This window comes from Aptenodytes forsteri, unplaced genomic scaffold, assembly GCF_000699145.1.
Source record: "Aptenodytes forsteri isolate BGI_AS27 unplaced genomic scaffold, ASM69914v1 Scaffold87, whole genome shotgun sequence".
Taxonomy (NCBI): domain Eukaryota; kingdom Metazoa; phylum Chordata; class Aves; order Sphenisciformes; family Spheniscidae; genus Aptenodytes; species Aptenodytes forsteri.
Genome location: NW_008796041.1, coordinates 6657344 through 6679367, shown reverse-complemented (window position 1 = coordinate 6679367; position 22024 = coordinate 6657344). Strand labels below are relative to the sequence as shown.

The window sequence follows — 22024 nt, the reverse complement described above, 5'->3', positions numbered from 1 at the left end:
GGCCGCCGGCCCGCTCCTCCCGGGTCGGGGTTATTTGGGCTCTAGCCGCCGGTTTTGGTCGGTCTGTCCCCAGCAGATCGCCGCAGCACACCTGCGTGCAGCGCTGGGTACAGGCGCCCGGCCCGCCCGCGCTGCCCGCGCCCGGGGGTGCTGGTTTCCACTGGGCGCCGGAGCTGCCGGCTGGGCTGAGGGAGCTCCCCGCGCACTGTCCTGTCCTCACAGCTTGGCCCTCCAGCCCCTCGGGGAGCCCAGCGAGCCCACCCGCAGCCCTTTCTCTTGGAGGATCACAAAGCCCAGAGCTCCCTCCCGCCACTGGTTTGCCAGAAACTCGGGCAAACTTAGGCCGGCCTAACAACTTCTTAAAGCATGAGTAGGAAACCCAATCTGTACAGTCTTCTTGCCTGGGTTAACTTTCAGGCCACACTGTAAAGTCCGAGTTCTTAGGCGTTTGCTTGAAGAATGCGTTTGAGAGATGTGTTTGCACGTGGATTTGTTTCTTAAAGATCTTGGCTTTTATTATGCCATCAGGGATCCAGAAATTAATGTTGATGCCACCATAGTTCAAACCGTTCATTTTAAATTAGGTTTATTGCTGGAAATGAATCCAGAAACCTTACCACTGGAAATCCATTATTTTCAATACAAATAAGGAATTAATCAAGTGAAGCATTACAGATTGGGCAGCAACAGAAATCCAGGCAGTGCAAAATGTATTTTAGCTCTCCACTTCCTACTTCTGCTGGGAGACCCACGGACACCGATGACCTTGCTCATGTGGACGGCTTGCAGGACTGTTGCTCAGTGCCCAGGTTGCCTAGTCTAGTGTTTTCAATAATTAGATTAACCAGAACACAGTGAGAGTATGGTGAAAATTAGATCGAAATGTATTTAAAAAAAAGAAGAAAACAGAAGGAAACATTTTGTCAGTGGTCAGATTTCAAAAGTGAGTTTTGTTTCAAGACCAAATTTCAAAATTCAGTTGAATATATTTATAACTCCCATTCTGTTTAACATAGTTAAATATTCTCTGTAGTTATAGTCACAGTAAATCAGGAGACGTTAAAGGGGAGCGGTTCTTCATTAGCAAGTTCTTTGCATAGAGAATGGATCTCTGTGCCAAAGTCCCAAGGATGTGTTTTTGCCATGAGGACTGGTGGATTTACATCTGCTCTGCACTGGTGGAAATGACTGTTGCAGTCACAGGGCACTGGAGAAGCTGTCCAGCAGCAGGACTATTAATTATTATTAAAAAAAAAAAGTGTAATATTTGTTAAAAAAAAAAGTTTCAACTTGCCTTTATGGCTTATGCAGGAACTGACAGTTACCATAATATTTTTTTCTCCCTTAGGGATTCAAAAAACTTGTCTCCATCTTACTGTGTTTTATTTTTTCCAAACTGGATAGCAGTATTTGTGAATTTTATACATGTGCAGTTTTTATGTCCATGTCCCTCAGCTCTTCTAACAAAACGGTATAATTAGACATTCAGATTTGCACTGCTCTTTGTCACGCACCAGTCAAGTCTGGGGGGTTTGCCTGTGTTGAATTAATGGTATGTAATTTTCAGTTGTGTGTGTAACATGAAAACGAGTACTGAATGGAGATTATCTATTGATGCTGTTTAATGCTATAGCTTTCTTAAGGCTTCAACTATAAATAAAAGTCAGTGATGTGTTATGTATTATCTTTTTTCTCCCATCACTAGAAAACACAGGATACTGAGGTGTCCCCAGTTTCCTGAGAAGTGCTGATTAACTTCAAATCATATTGATTAAAATAGGAATTTCCCTTTCATTCCGGTGGGATTTATCAGCAGCTGGCATCTCTGTGGAGCATGAACATTTTTCTCAATCTTCTTACGACACACAGAAAGTCAGTGTTGGTCTGCGATGCTCAGGCTATACCCAAGGCTTCAAATGACAGCTAACGAAAGCCTAATTCATATTGTTTCTTCCCTAGAGATTTTTATTTCAGTCAGCACACAGGAAAGTGGACTGAGATGAAGTCAGGCTATGAGCAAGGGAATGAATGGCTAGAAAAGCCCACAGTCTTTCAGATTTTCTTTGATTATTATGTCTGTGACTGCATCAAATACAAACTTGACATTCTGGGTGTCCGTGGCACATGTCAAGTGAGAATAAATCTCTTTATCTTCTTTCCTTATGTTCAAGTCTAGAAATTGTTTCTTGATGCAATTTCCAGCATCTTCAAATGTATTTAGTCCTAGTGGAAAGAACAGTAAAAGAAAGAGAAGACACATTTCAACTGGTACTTCCTCACAGCTGCTAAGAAACAAGAATTCTTTTTTTCCCTTTTTTTCTTTCTTTTCTTTTTTTCTAAAGGGAATTAACTTCATGCATTAGATATGAAAATTTTGTATCTAAACTGCCCACGTAAATTTAAATTTCAATGCCTAACCAGAAGCCCTCATTTCTGAAGTGAAATGCTCCTGAGTAAGTCAGTGTGAAACAGTTAAGGACCTGAGAGAGAGCAGAAAGTGAGAGAAACAGAAGAAAAAAGGAGCATAAATTCAAAGGGAATCAGGCAGATAGCAGACAAAGTTGTTGGGAAGTACGAAAATGAAGAGATAAAGAAATGAAGATGGAAAAAGGGAAAAATTCAGATGCTTCTCTATTCAGTCATAATTTCTTCACGCAGCTTTTCTGCCTTTCGGTGGTGCTCCTTTAGAACAACAGCAGGTGTGAACACTGGTGCGGCGGACTCGCTATAGGTCTGGAGCAGGATGAGACTCCTGGAGGCAGGCTGCTGCTGAGAGCCCTCGCTGGCTCCCGTCCTGTCTGAAGCCTCAGGCAGTGTGAAGTGGCGTAGCTCCACTGAGTCTAGCACATAATGTTTAATTATCCCAGTAAAGCACTGAGCAATTTTGGGTTGCTGTGTTGATGTGTCCTGAGAAAGGGAGTGGAGGACCTGGTTTTCAGGAAGTGCACAGAACCCGTCTTCTAATAATAATATTGCTTTAAGTATGCTTCATTCTGGACATTCCCTGTCCCAAATACATTAGGTTAATACTAAAATACCAACAGATTTTGGGTTTTCTCTGGCACTTTCTGACATAGCCTCATATATTCTCTTGCATCAGCTGGGAACAGCTGCTGGTTTTTATTTCCAGTAGACAGTACTGTGACATACAAAAAGAGGCAGACTTCCTTTATGGAGTGGATTTTCAAAATAGGGACAAAAAACTTGGATTCAGTTATGGTGTGTTTGAGTGATAAGCCACCGACTTGTACTGAAATATTGGCTGGGTTCATCACACCACGCTTCAGTCATCTGAAACTTCTAGTTCCCCCCCCCCCCCCCCCCCCCGCCAATGGAGAGAGATAAGCATCTCCAGAGAGAGATGACCCCACCCTAGGATAAGCATCATGAGTAGGTGAGACGAATTGGATTCTGGCCATGTCTGTCCCATACTATTCTTTTGAGAGAAAGGCTAGATGCTTAGATAAGATGCTTAGCATTTAAACGGTTATATATAGGTGACCTGAGTCAAAGTTTCAGTCTTTAATGCATGGCCTACGCTAATCATCTGAATGTATTTTTTTCTGAAAACCCCAAACTTACCATTATATTCAGGAAAGCAGATATTCAGATGAACTTTTGTTATTTTCTCTTGAAAGAGGTCTTTTTTGTTTAGAAACAGCACAATGGAAGTGGCTGCAAAGCACTTGTGGTTGCAGATGCTGTTGAACAGCTGAAGGCTTTCATGCATTCTGTTCTGTTGAGATGCAAAAGGTAAACATGAGAGACTGACAAATCTCATCCCCATATGTCACTTTTACTGTAATGTTCTTTACTGGCAAGAACCAATACAGCATAATAGCCTTTAAACGGTTATCAGGCAACAGGAATAGTTCTGATATGCCATCAGAGAGTACATTAAAACTTAGCAGCAAAAAGGGTTGTTTGTCTCTTCTGACTCACCACTTCTTTATCTTCCACCAGAACCATGTCATAGGCACCGAGTGCAGCACAGAATATGATGCAAGTAACTCCCTCAAAGCAATGAATCCACTTTTTTCTCTCTGATTGCTGTCCACCCACATCAAACATCCTTTGCAGAAAAAATAACATATGTACAATGTAAAGCACTAACTAATAAGGACGTAGGCATGCTGTTGATGTGCAGAGTGCAACTGGAGATGAATGACAATCAAATATCCAGCTTTTCCAAATATTGGTCTGTTTCTATCCCAACAGATCAAGTAGTACTATGTATTATTTATGGCTTGGTAGTGGGCATAAAATGAAACGTAAAGGCTTGAATACCTGCATATAGGAAAGCATATGGGTGGCACTCCCATGTTGAGGAAGTGGGGCTCTGCATAAGAGCTGAGTGCAGGACTAAGCCCTGCAGGCAAGGATTTATTCAGGACAGAGTTCATACGTGAAACATTGGCGGAAGACCCTCAAATCCACAGTCATTTGTGACTTCATAGTTTTGCTTGCAGTGAACTGACACATTGATCAGTAAGGCGTATGACTGGAAGCCGGTCATGGGTTGACCCAGTGGTTATGTTTAATTGGCTAGTGTAGATCTATATTTAGTCATCTATTCATTGCCCTGGCGCGATCGCTTCGCTAGCTGTATAACGCAGCCTGCGTCTGCGTGGGGGGGTCTCTGCCCTATCAATCTCATTAGTTGCTCTTTGAGCAGCAATTCATGGGGAGCAGGAATCCCTTCATTTGTAGAGAGGAAAATGTGGGGCTGTCCTCCCCTGCATTAATTTCCTTCAGTCTTTGCCAGAAATTACTACCTTTGGGTAGTCATATGAACATTTTATGGACTCTTTATATGGGGTCCAAAGCCAACTGAGCATACCTAGCTGGGACCTAGTTAGGGCCCTAGTTAGGACCCAACTGAGATGGAGCTGTCGTCAAAGCTACCATTGTTCTGCTTAGCACCAACTTTCAAAATTCCCACTTACATTTGCAGTTCTTCAGTGATAAGGGATAGGGCTTTCTTTTCACTATTTTTCTGACATAAAAGGTGCCAGACTTGAACATTTTTCAAGTGCATTAGAAAGGAGAAAAAACATGTAAAAAATTAAATTTACCCTTCCCTTACTTTTTCTGTTTCCTCGTGTGCATGACTTTTCCCCGTGCTGCCTGTTGTTGTACTTAAAACTGTATAAAACCTAATCCCCTGTTGCATTATCCCTTCCTTCAAGAAAATGCTCTGGATGTATCTCCTGCAGTATCTGAAAATTAAACACAACTCGATTTTTATAACAATGAAAATACTGGGATCCAGTATGAAAAAATCACGTCAGTAATAAACAGAACAAGAATAATTTGTTACTGAAACACCATTTTTTGCAGTATATTGATCCTCTCTTTTTTTCACCATCAGCAATGCAGCTGATGGAAACAAAGGTTATTGTTTACATTTTTCATCCTGCTTCGAAGAAATGAAACCCCTCCCAATGCTCGTGATGAACTGTTTCTGCAGCTGAGGAATAATTAGAGAAAATTATTTTTTTCTAGTACATTTCATCTCTTTGTCTCATCATTGGGTGTCTATAAATGTGAATTATTAGGAAATCAGGAAGCTGTTGTGGAGCAAGATTTTGATAACAGTAACGGCATTCTTCCAAGCATATCTTCACTGAGTTCAATGTGTCTACTGAAGAGTGAGGTGAGTATGAATAAAGCATCTTGACTTTTGGCTGCGATTAGTGCCCCAAAATCACCTGCCATTACGTGTCTTCCTTGATTTGTGGGGTGTAACTCTGAAATCAGGGTTATGGGGGCAAAAAAAGCTTCAAAATTTAGTCTGCAGTAAAGTTTCGCAAGCGTACATAATCATATGAATCTGTATTCACTTCTTGCAAGGTTTTAGCATATGGCCCTGTGAATATTCATAAGAAGTCAACTAAAATAGGACAAGATCAAGGCCAGAGGCAATGCTTATGGGCAGTTTTTGTTGTACTAACGTTAGTTTGCTTAGCTCTTCTTATGTCAGCCCAGAACTTAACATATGCACATGTAAAACTGAAGTCCCTCTGTGAGCGGTAGAAAATGTATTTCTGAGATGATCTTTTTCTTTTACCAAGACAGTCAAAGTTAGTCTTGAAAGCTCTGTATTTTCCCAACACTGCTCTTGGAAAACTTAGCTACAGATATGGGACTAGCTGATATGTATCACTTGTCCTAATGGTACATATAACGAGACCTGAAGACTAAAATAAAGCTTGCCTGATTTCAGTCGAACTCTCCCTAGCACATCAGTGGAAGCGATAGCAGGAGAAGACCTATGAAGATCAGACCTTCTTTTAAAAATATTTAAGTATGTTCTGAGCTCTGGAAATCAAAGTCAACATTAGTGAAATAAATTGAAGAGCACGAGAAAGCCAAATTACACTAAACCAGCAAAGTAACCACGAAGAAGATAGCAAATAACAAGACCTGTTGTCTGTGCAACTGTAATTCAGTTCCCTGGAGCAGTACTGGAATTTAGACTTTTACTGCACAGATACAAAATGTTTTCTGCCTCATTCAGTTCAGAGGGGGACAAGTGTTTAGTGAATGAGGCATCTGTTCATGTCTTCTTTTTATCCATGTATGGCTTGTGACCCCAAGTCTCATTTAAGTACATCAACCAAAACTCAGTCTGAATGTGGAAGTGTTCCTCTCTTTATAGATGTTTCTATGGTACTTATCAAACTAAGTGCAGAGTCATCAGAATCCCCCAGCTGTTTTGCATTGCTCTGGCGATGCCAAGTAGCAGTAACTAGCTGGTTAAGATGGATTTATAGCTGCTCTGCATCCCTATAGCAGCTCAAAACCCTCGGACTATTTTGTAGTGTTTTACCCTCATATTAAGTGCCTAAAACCACCAATGAATTTACTCACATAACACTACCGCGATGCATAGCAGAGAGGCTAAGTACAGTGGTTTTTTGTGTTTGTGGTGGCATTAGGAGCCTTCCTCTTGTTTACAGACACTCGGGTAACTTAATTCTCGGTTGTGTTGCATTTCAGTTGGACCTAGGCACCAATTCTGATATTCTAATGTCAGGACTGGTAGCATTCATCTCAAAGAGGGTTTGCATTCTGATGATTTCTTTCTCTGTCCTGGTTTTGTATTTATTTCTTACATAAACTGGGGTTGTAACTGAAGGTGCTCAGATTTCCAATGTACAAAGCTGTCTGGCAATATGTTAATCAGAGAAAAAGAAGATGGTGTTTATGGCATTACACCGTAGTGTTTGTGGGTAAGTGCTGAATTTTCATGAGTGATCGGTGTATTAATAGGTGATAATAATTTATTTGTAGGCCATCTACTTCAGAATCTTATTTTGTATATGTAATTTCTGTTGTGTCAAAGCAGCTGTGTGGTAGCATAGATGGTTTGGGGGATGTTTAATTGACACATGAGGAGAAAAAAAGAAGCCCAATGAGAAATGTAAAAGTTATAATCCTGGTGCTTTATACATCTATGTCTACAGACAGTTTCTTGTCTAGACTACATTCCTCAGTATGCAGCCCAGCCTTTAAATTAAGAATTAAATGGAATTCAGTCCATAGAGAAAAGCATTATAGAACACTGAAACTATCATAATTCATTCAAATACATTTTCATGTGGAATTAGATGTTTTTAATTGGTTCACCAAGCATAACAAAATCTGAAAGTGTCAATTATTTTCAGTCAAATTTCTCAGAGACATTATTTTCAACATTTTTTTTTCTGAACATTTTGCTTTTCATCTTAAATGAGCATGAAGGCATGCATGCTAATACTGAAATTTCCCATGCGACAGAAATTATTATTTTTTTGCCAACTGTAATGCATTCCAGTGTTAAGAGCAGTTATTTCTGTTCTCAAGAGAGTGAAAGGTTGAGAGTGCATGCAAATTAGTAGTCATCAAATGTTTTGCATGCTGTTAAGGACAACATTTAGGTAGGCAAATTTCATAAATGTCACAAAAAATTATTCAAATGGCAGGATACAAATAATGCTTTGTAGACACTTACATATGTAAAAATGTCCTTTTAGAACCTGATATTCTGAGATCTCTTAACGGTCCATTATATGCTTAAAGTTGAAGTACTGGTACTAAAATGTCTTGCTTTTTTGGCTGTTTCAAAATATTAAATAAGAGTGGATTCAAGGATATCACAGTGGGATTACCAATATTATAATAGGTCAACAACTTTGAAAGAAAACACTTAAGAAAGATAAAACCACAGAAAACTGTCAAATATGGCTTTTGTACCCGAAGTTCAAATCCTTGAAAGAAAACTGAGTTTCTACAATCCCAGTTGTTTTCACTCGGGAGTGCAAAACCTCTTGCTCACTAGGCACATGGTCCGGCATTGCTAACCTATCCAAATCGTTGGGGTAGCTAAGGAGGGTAAAAAGAAATGGTGATTGGTGAATTCAAAGGGTGAAGTGAACATTACGTAATCACTTCATATTGAGCCGCTTTTAAATATTTTATGTAAATTACACATTTAAATACAATACTATTGGTATATAATGGTATATATACAACCTAGATCCACAATCCAGAGCCTTTCTTTTTTTCTTTTTTTTTTCCTTGTATATAGAAGTGTAATTTAGTTGTATATAATAAACATCTTTCTGAGAATTTCAGTTCAGGAAAATCCTTATTTTCCTCAGCGATGCTAAAAAGCCACCTTGTCGGGAAAGAGGTTTTGTCCATTTGCTTTCAGCAAGTGGGAATTGCCACCACAGGGGAAGAACCACAAGCATCTTTCAGAAGCAGATTGACTAGAAGTTATCGCAGCCTATCAGACCTGTTGTAACAGTATTTTCCTTCCTAAGTGAAAGGGAGGGCGTAATATTTTGGAGGAATTCGCATGTAGGGGCTGTTTTCCCTGCAGACTTATCAGTTTACAAGAGGAAGGTACCTGATAATTTAAAAAATATATATTTTGTAATCAAAACCAGAAGCTTCAATGAAGCTGAGGACCCCCTAGGCCAGTATTCTCACAACCGCCTGGGAAAGAGTGGATTATCTGGTTTTATGTCTGGCATACAGAGAGAAAATCTGCATGAAATGAGAATCCAAACCAGATCTTTGAAGCCTGTTCTTGTCCTACCACCAACCCTTCTCGTGTGTCTTCCAGGGGCACGCAGCTTTCTCAAGATGGCTGGACAGAGCCTATGAATCCTACTGGCTGGTCTAGGAATCTGTAAAGAGGTTACGAATTAACAAAAGGAAAAGAAGAGGTGATGTCTGGGTAGCTTCCTACCTTTTAACTACTAATATTAAAATAAAGAACAAAGCCAAAAGCAAGAAACCACATGCAATAGTTGAAGCATTTTCAAGCTTTCAGTGTCCCAGTTGGCACCTTTCCATTTGTAGCCTCTTGTCTCTGACCAACAAAACACAGTCTCTCTAATGTTTATTAGGCTTCGTGCCTTTTTTTTTTTCTTCTCTAACACAAAGTCTGCCCAGCATGAAGTTCTTCTGTTCAGTTTAACCAGGCAACTACCAAAACAAACCTCACAGCTCATCATTCTTGTCTGCAATATTTAATATAACTGTAAGTAAAAAAATAAAATAAATTTTAAAAAAGCTAGAATCTTCCATATGGAGATTTGTAAGTAATGCTTGGAAATGGGATTTTCTTATTTTAAGTTGAATAGACTGAATCGACTCAGCAAGGAATGCTGAAGTTGATCTAAGTAATTAAATGTTTGCCCATTATTTGAGTCCAGGAAACAATCTGTTTTTAAAAAAAATGCAATATAGCTCTGGTTCTCTGAGTAGGGCCTGAGGCAAACTAATCTCAGCTCACCTTTGTGGAAGGCAGAGACAAAAGACATTTTGCAATTGATAAAGCATGTAAGCACTAAAATAAACACTTGTATATACAATTCATTTTAAAGATCTGATAGTTCTTAGTCACAAATACCTAAATTCAACACAGCCAGTTGTAATTGCTTAAAAAATTAGACCAAGTTAATTATCTAGTTAATGGAGCAAGAGAGGCATCTTCAGATTCTTCCTAGAGCTGTGGGCAGCTCCAAGGGGACACTCTGCAGGCCGGCTCTCCACTGGCAAAAGAGGGAACACAAACTAGTAGGTTAGTCTAAATGCCTGATCTTTCCTTGGCTTGAATTAGGTGACACAAATCCTACCCTGAGAGGCAAATGACTGAGCAAGCAAGAAGCACCATGTATTACTGGTAGCTATACAATGACATTTAAGGTCACGATTTATAATCCTGATTTTGCCCCTTCCTTACGCATCACTCCATCTTAAAACAGGATTAATTCCAGGTGAGTCTAAGGAAGAAATTCCAGCCAAATTTGACATACAGGGGATTTTCTATTATTCGGAAGATCTAATTTTTTTCCAATTAAAATACACAGGGGAAAGGCAGTGATCAAACTTCATTAGCATGAATTAATAATGAAAAGACTCAGAGAAGATAACCTCAGAAAGTCAGAGTTTACACAGTATAAATCAATACTCTGTGTAGGAGCTGATTCACAGGAGCTGAGAAACAGGGGTTTGGTTTTAAAAGAAATTGAAATGTAACATTAGATGGTTGATTGACTCTAGCTGGTTTTGACCTGATCATTAGAAGCCCAGCAGCAAGGGCAAAAATTAAGTTGATTTTAGTGGTTCAGGGCCAAAGTCTAGATTTTCAGAAGCATCAGGTACTGAAAGACGAAGACAGAGGATTAGCGGGATTTTTGGAAGTGTTCAAGCAGATGAAAAACATATCACTGTTGTTTTTAATGTAATTCTAGCAATAAATAATGATTATTGGCTCCTTTACAGTCTGTACTAGCTCCCTTAAATACTGAAACCTGTTGCAGGTTAAAACATGACACAGCCCATAACACTGAGAGGGAACTACTTTAGACTGTCCTATCTTCTTTTTAGGCAACAAAACCTAATCTGCCAGGCATAGTGTACACACTAGAATGTTAGCTGGTAAACAGGTAATTTTTTTTTTCTGCATTAGTTTTTTTTGTTGTTTTTTGGTTTTTTTTTAAATTTCAAGAAGTGTTTTGCCTTTTAAGAATGATGACTGACCTGTTACAGTCTTTTAGTGCTGGGAACTGCAGTGTGGCCTGTCAGAAAGGATATGTTAGGCAACAAAAGATTGCTCTGTACTGTTCCTATAGAAATACAAGGCTGCCATAAAATACTGCCAAATCAGGCACAGATCAACACAGGCAATATTTTCTTTGTTTAGGTATCTTGCAGAAAGATCTTAATTCTTGTTTTGAAGATATAAAGAGATGAAGAATTTTTAATATTTTCGTGTATTAATACTTTCTACTATCTACAATTAGTGAGCTATTACTGCCTTCAGTTTGCCTGGCTCCTGGCCCAGACTTGGATCATGCTTTTCCCTGCTGAGTAGAAGGGACACCTAACACCTTGTGAGGTTTCACCTTGCAGGTGCCCTCAGCCTGTAGGAGGACCTGCAGGAGCAGAGAAACCTCCAGCTGCAGATCTTGGAAGATGGACCTCAGCTGGAACAACCCTCTGCCCGAGGTCTAGAGTCAGACTTAATGCACTCTAGGCAAACTCCGACCCAGGTGACATCTCCCTTCTGGGTCTTGTGTGAGCTTAGGGAGAAAACAGCAGAGCAGGACCACTCTAGCCTGCAAGAATAGCTGTAGAAGCAACCAAACCAGAGACTCCTGAAAAGTCTAAGCTTACTGACTACATCTAAGCTAGGAGATGTACCCCAGCTGAATGGTGACCCTTCGTGGAGTCGGAGCTGAGCAGCCCTAGTCCCCTGCATATCTGCCTGCCACCTCCCAGGCTGCGGAAAGGGAACTGGGGCCATCAGGTTGGAGAGCAGCTGCAGCACCACGAGCCAAGACCAGCTGGATGCTGAGACAGTAACGGCCTGGGGAGCACCCATCTGTATGGCCAGATTAGTTTACAGGAAAGTTTTTATAGTTTTCTCCAGACTTAAGATTAGCCGCTTGAAATGTATACGTTCAAAGTACAACTCTAGGTAAAACCTAAGCTGTTTCAATTCACCTTTTCCCTCATTTTGCCAATCTTAGAATTACCTAGAGAAAGAGTAGACCTTTTTTTTTTTTTACAGTTTAAACAAACTCACAGAAACAAGTTGTTCCTTGTTTTCAATTGTTTCCTTCAGTTAAACGTTTCTAATATATTATAAACATTAGCAAAAAGCCTAATTCTTTTTCAGGTTAATGAGCAATAATTTTCATAGGCTATTCTGCACGTGAGGAAGAGTTCTTGTCGCAAGCCTTCCTACGCTGCCTGTTCTGGTACTAGCCAGCTGTTCAGCACCTGCAGCCGGTGTCACCTACTAGGCTGCCGAGTCATTGAGCTGGTACTCCGCTGCCCTTGCGAAGCAGGCCTGGGTCCCGCCGTCGCTCCACAGTTGTTTGATGATTTCAACCAATTCGGAAGACATGTCGCCATCCTCCAGAGTTGTTGCCATGGCACACAGCTTCCTTTCATCTTCCTAAAGAGAAATTGCAGTAAATATTGTGCAAGCGCACTGTGCCTCTCCACCTCCTTGAAGACGTGCTTTGTTTACAATGAGTTGCAGGGGCAAAATTTCTCATTTTCACTGATTTTTCCAGGTAGCTGTACTCGCCTGTGCATGTAAGCATCCTTTTACAAGCTCACTTCCCTTTAGTTAGTGCCAAGGTTAGACTTAAATCATGATACACAGACTTTTCCTCTTTTTATTGTTTTGTTTTGTTCATACAAGGGCTCAGTTTCATCTTACCATCGATGCTCACAAAAGGTCCAACTTGGAAGGAAGGCTTTATTGTAAGAGAGAGTAGTGGGGTATCAAAAACTAAATTAAAAAGGATATTTAAAGCTCAAACATATTATAACTATATCAAAGCAGAAATATATAGCTAAATATATTTTTGAATGTATTTGGAAAAAAAAAAAATTCTAGCTTTTGGCCACCGTGAGAAATGTGGCGAAGTTAATATAACTAGTGAATGCATTTCCAATACGTTTTTTTTTCATTTGGGGAAGAAGAAACCTGTAACTGAATAAAATCCCAAATATTTTAAACGTATTATTCTGTAATTTCTTCCTTTTGCAGTCAATCAAAAAAGACTTCAAGTAATCTATTTCATTAAAAATCTTTCTTTTGAGTAGTTAACAGCTTAGGAATGTACTGTAAATAAAGAGCATGATTAAAATAGGGTCATTTGATACACTGTCACAGCAGTGGATAATTATAGAAAATTTCCTTCCTACGTATAAGTAGACAACTGAAGTGACTTGCAGTCAATAGTTGCAAAAGTATAAATGGATTCTGACAGACAGTGTTTTGGCAGGGAGTATGTTTTATTCAAAAATAGAAAACATCTTCACAATAATTTGTAACAAATTTATTTTAGGAATGTACTATATTTTAATGTTTCAATAGAAATTGCAGTTTATGGAAACTCTGTAAAAGTCAGAGACTCATAAAAAATAAAGCACTGCAGGTTTTCTAAAATATTGGAGAAATTGACTTAGCATGGAGAAAAAGAACAAAAAGGGCAAAATAACCACTAGAGAATTGCCTTCATTTGAAAGAGGAAGGAGGACAGCCATACAGTTGCCCTTCTACATTAAACAACACTGGCTCCGTTTACACCCCCATCTTCTCGCTGGGTGCCAGGATCAGCAGAACTGAGTCATGCTTTCTCATGTGTGCCCCTCATTTGCCTCCAGGGCTGCTCTCCAGGGCGCACACTTGTTCAGCTTCAAGATAAGAGTTGGAATGTTCTCTCCTTCAAGATATCACATATCATTTAATGATTATAGCTATGTTGGATTTGTTGGCTGAATAGCCTACAATGAGAAGTCTTGAGCTCAGAGCTTCCAGGTGTACGGGAAATGTTCATTGATTATTATGCAAAAGTTGGCAACTGTGGATTTTGATGCTTACGTAAAAAAGGAAGATAGCAGCAGATTATCATAACCCTGATTTATATAATGTTTTGTTTCTCTCTGGCATTAGACAGACTTCAGATGACTTTCATATTAAAAATAGATTGCAATGGTGCTTTAGGAAGAAAAAAATACCTCTCTCCCCAGAACAGATGTTGTTCAAAATTATGTGCTGAGGCGCTTTCAGGATCACTAAGAGGTATTTGCAGGCAGTCCTGGAACACGGATAAACCCATTGCTTTCGGGCCCAAAATAAGCCCAGTCTTTGGGCTAGATAACTGTAAGCAGCTAAACCTGGACTAGAACACAGCAAGAACAAAGTTCAGCTGAAATCAAAGCTTATATCAAAACAACTCAAGCTCATAAATGGCTTATGATTTTACAGAATATATAAGCTAAGTTTGTTTTTGGAAGAAAAGGCAATGTTTAGTGGCGATTCAAATAAATGTGACCAAAATTTCTGTTTTCTTTAAAACTCACATCCAGGTTGCTCTTATGTGGTTCTGGGGGAAAAGAAGGCAGGCACTGGAAATATTTTGTACAGGTGTATTCAACTGTATTCCTAGAGGCCTGTTCTGCCAAGGACAGTAAGAGTGGGCTTACTGTACTATAAATGATAAACTTACAAAAGCTGTATTTTCTGCATTTCGTTATATGTAATGCTAAGGAATGAACTGGGCTTTTTAACAAAAACTTTCAATTCCCAGTTCCCCAGGCTGTGAAATCCCTTGAAAATAATGTCTATGAAACTGGCATAGGTGATAGATGATGAGTGAACATGTATAAACCTCTCAAAGTCTGGCAGCGCTGAGAAAAGAGGCTGAAGTACAGGGGCACAGGCCCCTGTAGCTCAATTACAGATGGCAAACAGAGTCTGGACCACGTAGTGGATGTTAGAGGCTGAGCCAGGACCTGTGGCCAGGTGCTGCAAGGTCCAGCTGTCTTAGGCCATGTAGACTGGTAGATGGGTCCTTATGCAGTACACGTGTCTACCACAATTGAGGAGACGGGCCAAGCTGCAGCACATTCACATGGGCCTATTTTCTGTGTGCTGCTTTTGGGCACCATTACATTTGTTTGAATGACTGGCGTTCATGGACCCTTAAAAGAATACAGGAAGAAAACATTTAGTTTCTATTTTGTCAAGTGACTGTATGAGCTTTAGTAACCTCTGAAGCATTTGTTTATCATTTTTTAGGTCAAAGTACCACATGTCATTACAATGAAATGTAGACTTCTGGAACAAGAAAAGCTCTTTCAGATAAGCAGATGTAATTCCCTCTAAGATAAACCTCTAGGGAACTTGCAGAATTTGCCAAAACTGGAACCAGCTGATATTCTGACAGGCCTTTGAGACATTCTCAGCAAGTCTGAATTACAGGCAATAGACTAAATCATTACACTGAGAAGAAAAGTACGTGTTTGTCCTTTACTTCTATCCCTGAAAATTCAGCGTGATTGCCAGAAGGTAGCAGGTCTTCTTACTGTGGCTTTTCCTCTGTGTGCTTGTGCATAGGATTGCTGACCGTGTCAGGAAGGTCAGACTCCGCTTCTCCGCAGTGCCAATGCGCCAGTGCTGCATCCGTACAACGGGGAGGTCTCTGCGCCAGGAGCAATGCCAAACTGAAATATTCCCAACATGTCTAGATGACCCTTCCTTACATGGCTGAGCCTCAAGGTTTGTTCATAAAAGGGAAATATTTATTACATTTCCCAATAGCAATAAATAAGTGACTAAACAGCTAAGAAAAGGTTCTTTTTTTTCTTTCTTATGTCTTTGCAAGTTGGACATTTCTTTTGTAACAAACAGAATGGCAGTTTATGCAAAGGTTAGACCTCAGGCATCAGTCTTGGGAAAATAAAAATAAGTAAGGACATCTGGTGACATATAACTCAAGCAGTACTTAGTTTCCACTGTCATAAAGCAAATACTGAACCCTCTTTGTTCTACTAGTCTCTACTATTACATTACAAAAAAATTGTATTCTAATGCCTATTTCAAGAGAAAGGTTGTCATACTCACAATTCTAGCTGGGTTTTCATAACTGATTCCTAACTTAGTCATTGCTTTCATGATAGACAGGATAGACTGCACTGCTTTACTGTAAATGACAGGTCTGAACTCCATGCGTTCCTGGTAGGTGAAACCATCTTTATGGATGATCCTGGTGCAAAAATAGAAAACAAAAGGTTTATGGGATGCATTAAAAAAAAAGAAAGTAATGAAAAGCTGGATCAGATGCTTTTGTGGTCAGCGTGAGAAAGAACTGGATCCATCTGGCCCTGGGAAAGGATTTATCAATGCTTGATCTGCCTGTTCTGCTGGAACAGGTAAACAGCAGTTTCTGCAACTACGTGAGGTTAAATTTATGAGCTAGGTTTTGACTTCGCAGTCTGAGTGAATAGGTATTGGTTTTTTGCTTTGTGGGTCAACGTAAGATAATGTATGAATCCAGAACAAGACCCAGACCCATTCCTGCGTATACAGGGCAAGATGCATAGCTGTACTTAGATCCCAAATCTTTTATTATTGGATCTACAATGTTAGTCATGGGCTGTCACATTGCTTGTTTAATCATTCTCATTTTTATCCAGAATCTTACCTAGAGTAGAAAAATTATTGCAGAAAATATTTCTACACTGTGAGGTACTTCCTCCCTCATCTTTAATATTTCTTTGTACATCAGTTACAATTTCTAGTTATTGAAAGGTGTTACTGTTATTATCTACAGGCTTTGGGGACATACATATTACTCCAGAATATTTGGCCTGTATTCCAGAGGGCAAAGAACCTTAGCAGTCAAATTCAATTAATCTAATTCTGACAGAGGGATTATAATTTCATAATCCTCCTTGACTGGAGAATGGCATGTGTTAAAAGTTCTCCAAAATCAGTGTGCAGATTATATCATATCTCAGAGACATCTTTTTCCATAAGTTGTGAAAAAGGATGAAAACTTCACCCGTTTTGGTGTAGCGTACTCTCAATGAACAGACACCAAACTGCTTTGGCTGCTGCTGGAACCAAGGGTCATTCTTCCTCACCTCAGTTGTTCAGAGATGAAGGCCAGGTTATTTAAATAAATAATTTCTGGGGTTTGGGGTTTGTTTTATTTTCCCTGCCTCTTGCCAGAGATACAGTCTGGACAGAGCTATGCAAGGAGAAAGGGGTGATGTGAAAGGATCTGACAGGTAGCCCAGAATGAGTATAGGTGTGTGTCTTGGGGAGACTTTCCCTTCAAGGGGAGAAGTCAGCCCTGTCAGAAAATAATTCACTCGCGCGCGCACAAAACCCAGATCACAACTGAATGTGTCTTAACATCTCTCTGACTTATGGATGTCAGAAAATTCAAAAGTTGCATTCTTGTGTCTGTAGGGATAGCATCTGTAGGAAGAAAGGGTTGTCTAAATGTTTCCCCAATCACTGCTAGACCAGGCAAACCTGTAAACTCTGTTTGAAGCTTCGATTTTTTGAATGCTGTTTTCAGCATGAATTCAAGCGAATCTGCAAGATTCAAAGGAATCCTATTGAACTTGGGAGAAAGAAAAAGGGGATCTGTGTTATGCAGTCTGGCATACTAGGGAACCCTTTTTTGCCATCCTCTGAAATATCCATGTGTGCCTGTGTCAAAACAGTGATTTGAATGAAATAACAAGAATTGAGGCTTATTCGCTTGGTGGAGTCTAATGTAGCTCCATGATAGTGCACTGGATAGTCTGGATTGCTGCTTGGTGACGGCCTGAGCACCGTCCTGTTTGTGAAGTGCCATGGAGCCCAGAGCTCCCCACTGGTGTGGGTGCCCTCCCTTAACGGGTCAGATCAGCTTTTACAGGAAATAATTTCAGCTGCCATCAATGTTGAACCTTGCACTGGTACTTCAGCATATTCCTCTCACTCTTACCCTTACTACCTGTGAAAGCAGCAGCTTTTCTATAAATAATGGAATGAAATATATGAATACAACTCAAACCCCATGAAGTACATGAACTTGGTTTAACTACTTTGTGTGTCTCACAGCGGTGCCCGTAACAGGATTTCTGGAAAAGATGGATGTTTTGCCTGTGGCTGCAAAAATCTGGGATGAGGGAGAAGGAAAGGCCCTAACACAGTGCAGAGATGGCTATTTTATATGTTGTTTTCATGCTTTTCCTTTGAAGAACAAAGGGAGAAAGAAAATATGAGAGTCTGAAATAAAACTAGGTTCTGTAATTACAGAAAGAAAACTTGTTTTTGCTTGAGGTTTTTCATGGTTTTTGCTGTTTGGTTGTTTTGGGGTTTTTTTAAATAATATATTTATGTCCTCTGGCAGAAGGTACATTAGCCAGCCTGTTAAATCAGTAGTGAATTTTGCTGCTTTTCTTAAAGGTCTGTCATTCTTAAGGAAGGATGGTAAAACAGGCTGACATCTTGTATGGCCAGAAGGAGCATTTTAGCAAATGGAAAATTTTGTTCCCTGATCCTCCTTGAAAAAATAAACAACTTTTAAAAGATAAATGCAGGATGCTGAAGGCATGAGGTGTTAGGCTACCAGTCATAATATCTAAATTATGTTTCTATTGGAAGAAAAAAGTTAGTCTCTTGTTTTTTTTCACGCAAGGAGGGCTTCTCACCAGCTAGGTGGAGTTGATTCAATCTCAACAGGCATGATGAGTTACTAAATATTTTGTTTCCTCCTTTTCCTTTGCTGAATTATTTGTAGTAGGTTTGTACTGCTAACTTAGGGCATAGCACAGAAATACTCAACTTGGTTTTAAAAAAGTTAGATCACACATTGGAAATGATCTAGTCAGAAGCACAGAGCTCCAGAGAAGCTTATATTTTTTTTCCTTTTTAGTTACCCCTCATAACCATTCTAGCCTTTTTAGGGCCTTGCAGCATATCTATATTTTGAGCATCAGAAAAGATTGTGCAAAGCTTAGTGGAAGGATTGAACTTTGATTGAAATAGTCTGGAAAGAATGAGGTTTATGAATTAGAAAATTATATTAATAGGAATAGAATTACCCTGATTTTGATGGAAAATTGTATTTTCAGCAAAATTATTTCTTTTGTAAGCAGCTATCAGTCTTCTCTAGAAAATGTTATGCTTCACTGAGAAAATTAATAACTGATTTTTTTTCCTGAAAAATTTCCCTTTTAGAAAAAAAAAAGTGCTTTGTTGTGACAGAATGATGACTTTTATATGAAAAATGATAATTTTCATGAACAGTTTTCTTGTAAAATAATTCATATTTGTGATCAGGTTGACGGCTCATAAATGCAAGGGCTTTAAAGACAACTCTCAGCTTTGCAGTTTTTTTGCCACCTCCTCGATGCTGTTAAGGGCTATCAGCCTTCTTAAAGTGCTCAATTCAGAGGAACATCTTTAATCTGCTTCTACTTGTGGAAGCTTTCAGCACAATACATTTCAATGGTTTGCTGAAGGAGGGTCTCCTGATTGGAACTCAAAACAGAAATAAAATCATCCACCATTTAACTGGAACAAAAAAGTTAGCAAAGTATTTGATGGATGGTTCTGAATCTGTCTTATTACAAAATGAGCTGCTTAAATAGTAGAAAATTGCTCTTATGACATAACATTTTTTACTTCACTCTTTAAAATGCATTGGTGAATATACGAAATAGTTAGGAGAACATAAATTCGGAATAGTATTACTGATTTCTTTAAAACAGTCTGCTTGATTTTTACACAGGAAGAGATTGGTGCTTACAAAGTGGGGTCATGTCTAAACAGTTGCAATTCCTGTGTAATTTTTTTCTGCTCTAGGAAGCAGACCTGGACACTGTCTGTGAAAATAAGACTAGATACAACAGCAATATTTTAGCAGGTTACACAGTGAAGGAGGATTTTTGCAGCCTGTGTAAGTATGATCTCTCAAACTCAGCTGGATTATCTATTTAAACCAGATACATGATTAGTATTTTGGCTACCCTTAAATGAATAACATGAATTAATTTAGTTTTAGCCTGTTTTACTATATGTGAAAATATTGTGATAGTAAATTATAAATGGAGACACACACACACAGATTTGACCTTCCTCTGAAGCCAGGGGAAATAAAGCTACTGACTTCAATCTGTGTGGAACCATGTGCATTTTGAACAAACATCTACAAGTATTCTTGTAGTAGATTTATGGTGCAGTCACAAGATCTTCCTAACCAGATACTCAGTCCAAATTTGAACAGGGATTTCTGCATTTGAGCTTGTTTTTTCCCAGCTTGATTACTGTATGAAAACTTTTTGGGGTGATACTTTCCATGCTAAAAGCAGTTCTCATGACTGTCCCTACCCATGCTGGATGATGGGTAGCAGCTGCTCACTGTGTAGGCTGGCGGCTAAATATGTTCTCACCTGGCCTGTGGGAGACCTGAGAACAATCTTTCTGACCTCTGGCCGGAGCTGGAATAAGTCTGTGGAGACGAAGAATGATCTACAGAGCACAGTTTGGGAAAAAAAAAACAACAAAACTTTGCGCTATTATACAATGTGAATGCTTCAGTATTTTCTCTTGCAATACAGTGAAATCAAATGAAATTAATAAGGACCAAATTAAAATTGAACAAAGGGAGATGATTCACATCATATGTAATTAAACTGTGGAATGACTTGCTGTAGAATATTATCGATGTTCTCAGTTTACATTGGTTCAAAAAAAAAAACAACAAAACTTTGCGCTATTATACAATGTGAATGCTTCAGTATTTTCTCTTGCAATACAGTGAAATCAAATGAAATTAATAAGGACCAAATTAAAATTGAACAAAGGGAGATGATTCACATCATATGTAATTAAACTGTGGAATGACTTGCTGTAGAATATTATCGATGTTCTCAGTTTACATTGGTTCAAAAAAGATTCAGGAGAAACGTAGCCATGAATTAACTGAGGGCTATTAAACACAGTGATATCGTCTCTGGTTCAGGATGGTGCCTGAGTCACAGATCATCAGATACTATCAGGGTGTCTAGCGCGAGTATTACTGTGTGTTTGCTTGTCTGGTTTGATGATCTGGAAACATCCTTCATTAGCTACTGCAGGAGACAGGACTAGGCTAGGTGGATCTGCCATGGCTGGTTGTCTTACACATTCATGTTCTCACTACAGTACTGTAACTCCTACCAAAGCCAATGAAGAAGCTTCCCCGGTCTTCACTGAGGAGTTGGACCAGTGCATGACTTGATCAGACAGATCTGATATTACCAATCCAGCTGTGTGTCTTAGTCACTTTGTATTTTTCTTTATGTGGTTGAATGAGAACTTGATTTGAATGATGTTTCTTTGCATTTTATTCAAATAAGCATAAATATTGTAATAAGACATTTGCTAGATAGCTTATACTACAAATACCAGATTCAACAACTGATATGAATATTCATATACTTACTTCATTTGCTTTACAATAGTGCTCTTTCCTGACTCTCCAGCACCTGCAGAAGGGGAATGTTAAGAAGACGTGATTGATACATGATAAGTAGTAAGTATTAAAAATAGCTCTCTGCAATACAGAATTTTGTATCTATGAAGAGACATACAGATGTTTTAGATCCCCATTGTACTAATTATAACCCTCCCTAGTGTCCATTCAGACTTAAAAAGAATGAAATCTTGGTACGGATTCTGAATTCTGAAAAGGAAAGGGATATTTGAAAAGACAGGAACATTCAGTCAATTAAGAGAAATATATAGACTCTTTAATTATCAAGGAAATAAAATATGGGTCATATTTTGATTTCATCTCTGGCAGATGGTGTCGTGGTTTAACCTCAGTCGGCAACTGAGCACCACACAGCCGCTCGCTCACTCCCCCCACAGTGGGATGGGGGAGAGAATTGGAAGAGCACAAGTGAGAAAAACTCATGGGTTGAGATAAAGGCAGTTTAACAGGTAAAGCAAAAGCCGTGCACGCAAGTAAAGCAAAACAAGGAATTCATTCACTCCTTCCCATGGGCAGGCAGGTGTTCAGCCATCTCCAGGAAAGCAGGGCTCCATCACGCATAACGGTTACTTGGGAAGACAAACGCCATCACTCTGAACGTCCCCCCCTTCCTTCTTCTTCCCCCAGCTTTATATGCTGAGCACGACGCCATATGGTGTGGGATATCCCTGTGGTCAGTT

General features: G+C 39.3%; 1 protein-coding gene across 1 annotated transcript in view; it reads right to left on the bottom strand.

The window, feature by feature from the left end:
- Positions 1 to 2032: 2032 nt before the first annotated feature.
- The window catches only part of LOC103904151 (guanine nucleotide-binding protein G(t) subunit alpha-3), a 29002-nt gene continuing 9010 nt past the window's right edge, over positions 2033 to 22024 (bottom strand). The window contains exons 2-8 of the mRNA XM_009285534.1: positions 21294 to 21336; positions 15929 to 16070; positions 12306 to 12463; positions 8239 to 8367; positions 3943 to 4072; positions 3583 to 3736; positions 2033 to 2223 (exon numbers count right to left, since the gene is read on the bottom strand). Of these exons, the coding sequence (XP_009283809.1) occupies positions 2033 to 2223; positions 3583 to 3736; positions 3943 to 4072; positions 8239 to 8367; positions 12306 to 12463; positions 15929 to 16070; positions 21294 to 21336 (947 nt within the window). The remainder of the gene's footprint in view (positions 2224 to 3582; positions 3737 to 3942; positions 4073 to 8238; positions 8368 to 12305; positions 12464 to 15928; positions 16071 to 21293; positions 21337 to 22024) is intronic.